This window comes from Abramis brama (assembly GCF_963993115.1).
Source record: "Abramis brama genome assembly, chromosome: 7".
NCBI classification, from domain to species: domain Eukaryota; kingdom Metazoa; phylum Chordata; class Actinopteri; order Cypriniformes; family Leuciscidae; genus Abramis; species Abramis brama.
In genome coordinates, this window is record NC_139969.1 from 28,664,550 (window position 1) to 28,675,135 (window position 10,586).

General features: G+C 35.7%; 2 protein-coding genes across 2 annotated transcripts; one reads left to right on the forward strand and one right to left on the reverse strand.

The window, feature by feature from the left end:
* Positions 1-2,360: 2,360 nt before the first annotated feature.
* On the forward strand, positions 2,361-6,663 carry sec22ba (SEC22 homolog B, vesicle trafficking protein a). Its single transcript, XM_084119472.1, has 5 exons — positions 2,361-2,593; positions 2,808-2,917; positions 3,393-3,553; positions 4,782-4,928; positions 5,056-6,663. Exons 1-5 carry the CDS (start codon positions 2,519-2,521, stop codon positions 5,208-5,210), a joined length of 648 nt encoding a protein of 215 aa, XP_083975598.1. The 5' UTR covers positions 2,361-2,518; the 3' UTR covers positions 5,211-6,663.
* On the reverse strand, positions 5,616-9,632 carry imp3 (IMP U3 small nucleolar ribonucleoprotein 3). The gene is made up of 7 exons (XM_084119473.1): positions 9,400-9,632; positions 9,150-9,257; positions 8,963-9,037; positions 8,681-8,760; positions 6,766-6,817; positions 6,523-6,595; positions 5,616-5,861 (listed from the first exon to the last, which is right to left on the reverse strand). Exons 1-7 carry the CDS (start codon positions 9,534-9,536, stop codon positions 5,835-5,837), a joined length of 552 nt encoding a protein of 183 aa, XP_083975599.1. The 5' UTR covers positions 9,537-9,632; the 3' UTR covers positions 5,616-5,834.
* Between the last annotated feature and the right edge of the window lie 954 nt (positions 9,633-10,586).

The window sequence follows — 10,586 nt, forward strand, 5'->3', positions numbered from 1 at the left end:
AAATATATATCTGTGTGACATATCTTGTGGGACTGTTCATTTATAAAATATGTTTTAAAGACTTTTGTACATTTATGACCGAACACTTTTCTTTATTTATGAAAAATACTTTATGGTTAATCTTTTACTGATACCTTCCAAGTTGTATATTCACAAAAGCAGATTTAGTAACCAAACGTCTATATTTATTGTTTTTGAAAACCAAACCAAGCATTAGGCTATATTCAAATAATTATTTTTTAAAACTCTAAACCTACTTTATACTGTAAACCTGTAAAAAAATATTATAATAGCCATACTGTAACTGTTTGTTCAACAGATATCAAATAAAAAAAATATTTAAATATAATTTTAAGACTCAGTCCACAGACGTGAATAATTGGGTAAAACTTTGAGACTGATCTAAGCCCATATATATATACTTTGTATATGTGTGTGGGTTTGAAATTAACCCGTTAATCCACTGTGGTGTGAAACGCATATCAACACACAAGCCAGTTTGGTGGTTTATGATTCCTAAATTATGCTCTATCACTTTGCATGGCATCATTGTCAGAGCCCTTCTCCTAAAAGTACATACATACACACATATAGCTGTATATAAACACACACACACACACACACAGTATCATACACCTTGCTATTTTGCCCTCCAGAACTGCCTTATTCTTGCTGAAGGTGCTGAAAACATTCCTCAGAGATCTTGGTCCATATTGTCATGAAAGCATCACTCAGTTGCTGCAGATTTGTCAGCTGCACATCCATGATGAGAATCTCCCGTTCCTCCACATCCCAAAGCTGCTCTATTGGATTGAGATCTGGTGACTGTGGAGAGTTTAGTGACTCACTGTCATGTTCAAGAAACCAGTTTGAGAAGAGTTGAGTTTTGTGACGTGTGTGTTATCCTGCTAGAAGTGGCCATCAGAAGATAGAAACACTAAGGTCATAAAGAGATATGGAGATGGTAACAATACTCAGGAAGGCTGTGGTGTTTAAACAATGCTCAATTGGTACTGAGGGACCCAAAGTGTGCCAAGAAAATATCCTCCACACCATTAGTCAAGTCAAGTCATCTTTTGTGCCTTTAACAATATAGATTGTTTCAAAGCAGCTTTACAGTGATAATAGAAAATTAAAGTAAAAGAAATTGTTTGGCTTTACAGCAGCTCTAGAATAAAGTTATTGTCCAGTTAAAGTTAGTTTTAATTGATTCACATCCATTGCAAAGATCATTAGTTATTAACTTAGGGGCCACTTACAACGACACCCTTAACGCGCTCCGGCCCACCCATTTGCACAAAACAGTGCCTGGTGGCTCGAGAACGCAAGCCTTGAAATAGGTTCCAAGGTGCAAGCATTGAACATTTTTGAAAAAGTTATCGGCCTCATCTCCGCGTAAACTTCGAAAACGCAAATCTGTGAAAACGCTGATGCCGTGCACAAGCGTATTACCTGTTTAGTTTGTAGGTATGCGCATTTGAAAATATATGTGCGCAGGCGTATAGTCTTTCTTTACAAATTGACCTCACCAAATGACTTGTCTGGCCTTAAAAATTCATAATATAGATTTTTTTGTCGATTCCGCGTATCCATGTAAACTGGAATCATTTTGACAACGTTTTATCTGTACAGAGGTAAAGGGAAGGAGGCCTTCACAGGGTAGAGACTAGTTGACACTTCAGTACTGCGTTGTTGTTGTGTCCAGGCGCAGGTCCTTCATCAGATCTGGATACGGCCTGGATCCAACGGACTGTGGTAAACCTTGGGACAACTAATATTAGCGTAGACACCATTCTTCTTATGATGTAATGAGTACATCAGGATTTATGGGACCAACACCTTTAAACCAACACCAGCAGCCTGAACTGTTGATACAAGGCATGGATCCGTGCTTTCATGTTGTTTTCACCAAATTCACCAAAAATTATGATTTCCATCAAGAGGTGCATAATTTTTTGGTCAAGATCTTGTATTGACAATGCAAGAGTCCAGCACTCTAAAGTCTTCCTACGTGGTTGTTTAAGAAATTATAAGCTACACACTCCAACAATTAGGTTTAGAAGATATAAACATATAAAATGCTAGAAATATCATAATCACTGCAATAATGATCCAATCAGACTTCCAGCAGCATTTGACTATTTAAATCCAAACAGGGATTTCTTCCCCCCTTCTCCACATATATGGTTATTTGGTTACATCTCTGTCGGGCACACAAATCCTAACAATTTAAACACATTATCACACTACATCCTTTTATTATTGTTTGTTTCTTTATTATTTGCCTAACGTTATATATTTTTCTAGGATCCAATTTTCTAGGGTTGCTGTTTTCCGGCATTAACATCGGAACTTTTGGAATGCGAAATCCGGAATGAATTTGAGGTAACACACCCTCTTCCGGCCAACTCATCTGAACTCTGCTGTTAGTTCAAATGTGTCACTTTATGCCAACCAGTCAAATAAATTGCTTCACTTTAAAATAGACTGAATTTCAAGCGTGAAGACAACAGCAAAAATGGTGTTGCAGACGATGATTGTTCGTGTCGCCGACAGTCTGCCACTTGCTGCATCTATGCAAGAAGACGAGCAGGTATGAATGAACCCATGTCAGCACAACAAACGTCAAAATCCGGACGAAGTTAAAATACAGAACGTTTAAGTATGATGTAAATGAGGGGATACATTCAGAAGTTTGTTACTTACCGAGTCTTTGTTGTTATTGCTGTTTTCTTTTGCCATTGAGATTGTATAGCCGACTACTTTTACACAAGGCATTTAAGTTACTAACGTAATGATCTCTACAGTCTGGCCGAGACTTACAGAAGTATCAGAGTCAAGCCAAGCAGCTTTGCCGAAAACTCAACGAACAGAGTCCTGCACGCTGCACTTTAGAGGCCGGTGCCATGAGCTTCCAGTAAGTGCCAACACACACACACACACACACACACCAGATGCTTGCTGAATTAACACTCGAACTGAGCTAATAAACAATAAACAAACTGTAGTTCTAATTCAAGCAAATATAATTAAAATGGAATGAAAAATAATAATAATTGCTGTCATATTTCAGTTAGAACTGAATAACATAAATACTGTATGCTGTTTTACACTGGCTATTTCCAGAAATCATGTTAGTATTGAATAAATATACAGTATTTAATAAATTAATATTTTGTGAACCATACACCTAATTTCAGAATTATTTCTCTTATGTACTCTAAAGTATTTATTTGTCCAAACATCAATGTATAGCTAATGAATAGATTCAGATTTTATTGTCAATTTTAACTTTTTTAAAGTTATCTGGAAAGAATGGTGTGCAAATGGACAAAAATCATTAGTCAGTTTTGAGATGACGTCACACTTCATAAACCCCTCTTGTTTTCCAGCTATGTCATTGAGAAAGGAGTGTGTTACTTGGCCTTATGTGAAGCAGCCTTCCCCAAGAAACTAGTGTTTGGCTATCTGGAGGAGCTGGAGAGGGAATTCAGTGAGCAGTATGGGGCAAAGGTCCTGTCAGTGTCACGACCGTACTTTTTTATCGAATTCGGTGAGAAACATCTCGTTTATATCAGTGCAATTAGACTGTACGATTTAACTCGCTCAAGGTTTATATACACTACTGTTCAACAGTTAAAGTCCCCCTGTGGTGATAATCAAGTTTTTAATGTCGTTTATATGTCTATGTGGTGTTTTAAATATGCTTTGACAAACCATGTGCAAATTCATAAGTCAACACCATTGCTGAGTATTTTCTCCTTAAAACTGCAGCGAAAAAAAGACAGTCTCAAAAACGAGGTTTTAAATCGCTGGTGTTTCTGACGTCACAAACTACCTTGTAACCAATCAGGGGTGCGTTTCCCGAAAGCATCGTTGGCCAACTATGGTCGCAAGTTCATCGCAATGTCCATTGAACTCTATTGGTAACGACGGAACTTGCGACCATAGTTGGCCAACGATGCTTTCGGGAAACGCACCCCAGGTCAACGAGTGGATCTCTGAGCTGGTGTGAGTGAGTGGAGGCGGGGATAATTTGCATATTCATAGAACCCATATACTAAATGAGGCAAGGGTGTAGAGTTACATTCAAGCTATTTTAAGGCATGAAGAATTTTTTCAAAATCAAGGAAAAAAACTGAATGTCAGACTCATTTTGGTGATCAAAGATTAGTTTTAAGGGATACAATTGACTACAGGGGGACTTTAAGAAATATCATTATTTTATTACAAGGATCAAATGTGACAGTAAAGAGAATAGTGTCACAAAATATTTCTATTTCAAATAAACTTTCTATTCATCAAAAAGTCTTGAAAAATATGTTTCACGGTTTCCAATAAAATATTAAGCAGCACAACTGTTTTCAACATTGATAATAAGAACTGTTTCTTGAGCGTCCAGTCAGAATGATTTCTGAAGGATCATGTGATGCTGAGGACTGGAGTAATGATGCTGAGAATTCTGCTTTACCGTCACAGGATTAAATTACATTTTAAAATAGAAAATTTTAAAATCACAATATTACAGTTTTACTGTATTTTTGATCACATAAATGCAGCCTTGGAGCATAAGAGACTTCTTTCATTTAAAAATCTTGCTGACCCCAAACTTTTGAACAGTAGCGTATAAACTATTGCCAGTGTTCTTGAGTAAGACCATTAACCGCTGGTTACTTCAGCGCGCCGTCTTTGTAGTATGCACTTTTTACTGAATAAATGTCCCCTACATGGCAAATGAGTTGGTTGACATTGTGGACCAAATGATTCCCATTTGTCTCCAGACACGTACATTCAGAAAACCAAAAAGTTATACGTCGACGGCAGAGCACGAAGAAATCTGGGCAGCGTCAACTCAGAGTTACACGACGTCCAGAGGATCATGGTCGCTAATATAGAGGAAGTGCTTCAGCGTGGAGAAGCCTTATCAGGTGAGTGAACACGTTTCGCATCCTGCTTCAGTCTCAAAATACTATTTGTTTTTGTAAAACCATTATATATTCTTCTCTGTTTGTTTACATGCAATTAAAGTGTGTTTTCTGCCTCATCTTTCTGTAGCCTTGGATTCCAAAGCTAGTAACCTGTCCAGCCTGTCTAAGAAGTACCGCAGTGATGCCAAATATCTCAACACACGCTCCACCTATGCTAAAGTGGCCGTCGGCGCTGTCATTTTGATCACACTCATCGTGTACGTGCGCTTCTGGTGGCTGTGAATATGCATGACAAATTCAGGCAGAATTCTCAGGGTCTCACTCACAAAATTGGTTCAGACATCAGAGAGTCTGTTCCGGCCTTAAGGTTGTGTCTGTTTGAGACACTGAATGTTGCTTTTGTCAAGGTCATAATGATGCTGTTGTCTTTTTACAGTTGTACCTTGCTTTATTTATAATCAGTGGAAGGTGTTAATGATGTACCTGTTACCTTGTATGTCTTCAGTATGTTCATAACAGAGCTATGCAAAGTATATGTGGTGTTTATCTGTACCTGGTGGTGAAACAATTAAGCATCTTTGTTGGGAGCATATTTTACAGTACGTGCCCACTGTGTCAAGAATATTTTTAATTAGGGATTCATTTGTAAAATGTGAAGGTGGTTTTCTAAGAACGCCGGAGTAAATGTAGACAAAATAATTGTAATGGTTTATTGTTTACAAATAATTCATGTAAAATAGTCACACTTAAATGCATTCATTCACTTAACATGTTTCAAAGATGATAAATGGTCACTGATGTCTGACAGGGTATAAATATATACATTTGTTTTTAATGAATCAAAAAATACCAGCTGCTCGAAGCAATACCCAGTTCTGTTTGAAATCCAGATTTATAGCTGGAGGTTTAGACCACGAGGTCGAAGTCATCCCGCTGAAAGAACAAACACAAAATTGTGATGTTAAATTAGCAATCAGTTTAAAAGCGATTGTTTTAGATTAACCATTTCTTATCGGAAAATCAGATTCTCCTGATGCTTATATGATGCACTAGATTTAAACAATTACATTTTAGAGAACATGTCTGGTGTCAAACCTTCAGTCCATACAGGGAGGGATTTATCAATTAAATATGAAAATATTTTTCCTGAATTCGTTTGATTAAGGAGAAGCTTTGCGTACAGTAATGTTCTGAAGTTTAGGGTTAGTAGGATTTAAAAAAGGAAGTGAACGCTAATGTTCAACGAGGACACATTAAATTGATCAAATGTACATATGCAATGTAAAAAGAAAAAAGATTTCTACTTCAAATAAATTCTGTTCTTTTGAACTTTCTATTCATTAAAGAATCCTGAAGTATCAAATGTAAATTAAAAGTTGTCAAATGTAAATTACATTTTAAAAATATTTTACAAAAGAAAAGTTATTTTAAATTGTAACTATTTCAGAATATTACTTTTTGCTGTTTTTAGGCAAATAAAATGCCTTGGTGAGAGACTTCAAACATTTTTTTTTAAAAAAAATGATGAGCCCAAACTTTTGTACAGTAATGTATAATCTCTACAGGATGAGGCTCCTAATATTCTTCCACATACCTCCTCATTGTAGTCCATGACATGTTGCTTGATCTTGGATGAGTCCACCCATGTGATGAAGTCTTCCATACTCCTGTAACAATAGTTCACAATAAAATAACTTCAGTTGTAAATAAATAAATAATAAAATCAATTTCAGTTGCTGCAGACTCATAAATGTCAATATGTTAAAATTAAACGTGTGATTTTTATTTCTTCATGGGCATCAGAAAAAAAGTTATATTGAGGGTTTTCATTACTAACCTTGTTACAAGAAACGCAGGATCAGTGACAATCTCAGGCCCAACACGAATATCTGTTGCTCAGTCAAGAAGAATTTTACGGTGACAATTAAGCAAATTCATTTTCTTCACGATATTACAGCTTAAAATGAGATGAACATCCAGTATATTCAGGGATCAAGTAAATGTAATTATACAAAATTGAAAGAAATGACAGTGAACAAATCATTTGTATGGAAGCTTGATTACAAGTTTATAACTCCCAATCTCGTATAAACTGGTAATTGTGAGTTTATCCTGACTTTTCCCTTCAGAATTAAGTGTTCATATCGCACAACTGTTTTTTTCATTCTGCCATGGAATAAGTTCATTACAACTTTTTTCTCACAATTGCGAGAATGGTTTATAAACTCAATTTTTTTTACTCCGAGTCAGAAACAAACTTCTATACACTAAAACACTTGAAGTCTCCCTGTGATGAAAAATCAAGCTTTTAATGTCATTTATATGTCTATGTGGTGTTTTTAATATGCTTTAAGACAAACCAATTGCAAATTCATAAGTTAACACCATTGCTGAGTATTTTCTCTTTAAAACTGCAGTGAACCAAAGACAGTCTCAAAAACACGGTTTGAAATCGCAGCCGTTCTCTACGTCACAAACTACCTTGTAACCAATCAGGTCAACGTGCGGGCGGACTTTGGCATATCATTAACTATGACCGCTCTGAAGCAGGGCAGTCTCCAGAGAAGCCAGGTTATCCCGGTATATTTTTCTGTTGATATGAAAAATAGTGTCTATTTAGCAATATAGTGGGTGAATTATGTATATGATGTATATTACTATACATCTTATGATGAACTATATGTGTTTCTCCACTGACGTTCTGAGTTGTTCAGAGCGTTTCTGATGATTTTTAGAAGGCAGCTGTCTGACTCCGAGATGGCGAACGGGAACATGGTTTGTGTAACATTAGCAACACATTATTGGCTGTGTGATAAAGTAGTCAAGCAAAAGGCTAATCATATTAATTACCATTATGTGTCCGACATTGATACATGAAACAGATTAGCATTCTGATACATCGACTTGTAGACGAGCCTGTTTACTTCACTCGTCCTCTTCTTCTTCTGAATCAGTTTCTGGTTCAAACATATTTGGCTGAATTAAACCAGTATTTCCACTTGCCATTGTACAGTGTTTACTACAGTAAAGTTGAGCGAATGGATCAGGTATTCTGAGCTGGTGTGAGTGAGTGGAGGCGGGGCTAATTTGCATATTCATTGATCCGCGTATACTAAATGAAGCAAGGGTGTAGAGCTACATTCAAGCTATTTTAAGGCAAGAGGAAAGTTTTTTTTTCACAGGAAAAAACGTCATTTTGATGATCAAAGATGAGTTTTAAGGGATAAAATGATTGACTACAAGTGGACTTTAAGAATATTAAAGGATTAGTTCACCCCAAAATGAAAATTTCCTAATAATTTACTCACCCCAATGCCATCCAAGATATCCATGTCTTTCTTTCCTCAGTGGGAGAGAAATTATGTTTTTTGAGGAAAACATTTCTGGATTTTTCGTCTAACAATGGACTTCATTGGTTACCATCGTTTTTAAGTCCAAATCAATGCAGTTTCAAAAGTCTTTGAAGTGTTTAAACGGGCTGTACGCGATCACAGCTGAAGAAGAGGTTGTTATCTAGCGAAACGATAGCTCATTTAAAACAAAAAAAAGATAATTTATAGACTTTTTACCTTCAAAGTTCGGATTGAGCTGATCAACAAACACTTCAAAGACTTTTGAGGAAAGAAAGACATGGATATCTTGGATGGCATTGGGGTGAGTAAATTATTAGGAAATTTTCATTTTGGGGTGAACTAATCCTTTAAGTTACACATAATATACACAGTTCAGTGTTATTTCTAACTGAAGGATACGGCCCTGCTCGATGAAGGTCGTGGCCGTCTTTAGGCTTGGAGCCATACGCAGTTTCAGCATGATTGTGGGAAGCCGTCTCCTAAAGAAAACAACAGCAAACAGGGAAAAATGACAAATTTGAACTGGCAGAAAACTATAAAACTATTTTTAACTCGAATTTGACCTGTTTACTTTTGTGTTCTTGTTTTTTCCCCCTCATTGGTTTAGATATGCTGTACACACTGTTGCACTTGTTCTATACTGCTGTAATTTCTATGATCAAATGTTGCAGTGCATCTTACCTGCAGAATGCAGATGCAGACACTTCATTGGCAAGGGAGAGATTCTGTTTGGTGGGAATCAAACCGATACTGTAACTGCAAAAGAGAAACACACACACACACACACACACACACACACACAGATGTGATGACTGCAGCTCAATTACAACGAGGCACCCACTAAACATCCAGAATTTCCCAAACTTACAGTTTTTCCAGGAAAGTGCTTGTACTTTGAGCTCTGAAGCCATCTTTTTCGTCCAAGTCCCGTATTTTCTGTGCCAGTTCTCTGATATTTCGACTAAGTTTGTTGTATCTACAGAGAAATCATAAACGTATTAGATTCATAAGTCATGTTTTGACTGAAGACAGACACTATCATCGGTCTCCTCTAAAATATGAATGAACATGTGCTTTAAATACATATTTACTATATGTACTGTTAAGTTCTTACTCACTTGGTGTAATCTTCCCTCTTCTCAATATGATATCTCCTCAATATTTTAACCTCGTGTAAATTGTTGTCAACCTCCCAGTTAATAAAATCAACTTTCTTCAAAAGTTTCTGCTCGTGAAATTTCAATTTACGAACCATTTTGAGAATAAAACCGGCCTATATTTATCACAACGCGTATTATTTTTCTCTGGTTATCATTCACACGCGTGCTTTTCATTCGCGGTTGTTTTCTGTAAAGAATGTACGGTAGTTGTGCTCCACACTGGCGCCCAGTGGTCAGGAGGAGAAACAAAACAACATTAAAAAAACAAAACATTTTCACAACGATAAAATTAAAGTGTAGTGAATAATAATATGCATAATATAATGAATTCGTTTCATTTTATATCGTTGGTTGTTACTATATTTCTCTGTTCTAATTCATATTTTTAATTCATTTTTTATATCATATCTTAATTATTGTTCAACATCAAATCATGTGTATTTTGTTTTTTCCAAAATCCACACAATCACATTATGAAAACAGGTAAACACAAGGCAAAAAGCACCTAAATATGCAGATTCCCACATACAATCAAATCAATTTGAACCTAAAATCCTAATGCAGAATAACAAAAAAGTTACATTTCTTTTGACAACCTTTGTATTTATTAAATTAAGCAACAAACAATAACGGACATTATAAAAAAGGTCATAAAAGCTGTAGGCCTAAGTCATTTTTAGCCACGTAAGTTAATTTCTATATAGCACATTTTATACAAAATTTTAATTCAAAGTGCTTTAAATAAAAATACATAAAAATAATCAAATAAAATATTTGTTTTAAATCCTACCAAAACAAGTTGCATGTAGGCTATATAATTTATATAACATAACATTTTTATTTCTGCTTACAGATGTCTCATCCGAAGTAAAATTACTCAACAATATTAGCCTACAACAATATATATATACAGTATCCTATATATGTTTTTGTTTTTTACAGATACCTGTGTTTTGGGAATGATCGTGCTATTTTGTTTAAACAAATTAGTGCCAATTACAGAAACTAAGATAATTCAAATTATGATTAATTTTTATTATAGCCTATTGTTGCTTTGTCTTCTGGTTCTGGGTACAATTCATCTTCACAAAGCCACAAAACCTCATTTCAGAATGTATTCTGCTGATGTGAAATCCCTTTGTCCC

What these genes read in the sequence shown, in the direction of transcription:
- sec22ba (XM_084119472.1), top strand. Translation starts at nt 2,519, where the DNA reads ATGGTGTTGCAGACGATGATTGTTCGTGTCGCCGACAGTCTGCCACTT. An exon ending in CTATGCAAGAAGACGAGCAG is followed by an intron (nt 2,594 to 2,807) that starts GTATGAATGAAC and finishes TGATCTCTACAG; the next exon opens with TCTGGCCGAGACTTACAGAA. An exon ending in GCGTGGAGAAGCCTTATCAG is followed by an intron (nt 4,929 to 5,055) that starts GTGAGTGAACAC and finishes ATCTTTCTGTAG; the next exon opens with CCTTGGATTCCAAAGCTAGT.
- imp3 (XM_084119473.1), bottom strand. Translation starts at nt 9,536, where the DNA reads ATGGTTCGTAAATTGAAATTTCACGAGCAGAAACTTTTGAAGAAAGTT. An exon ending in AAGAGGGAAGATTACACCAA is followed by an intron (nt 9,258 to 9,399) that starts GTGAGTAAGAAC and finishes ATTTCTCTGTAG; the next exon opens with ATACAACAAACTTAGTCGAA. An exon ending in GACCTTCATCGAGCAGGGCC is followed by an intron (nt 6,818 to 8,680) that starts GTATCCTTCAGT and finishes ACTGAGCAACAG; the next exon opens with ATATTCGTGTTGGGCCTGAG.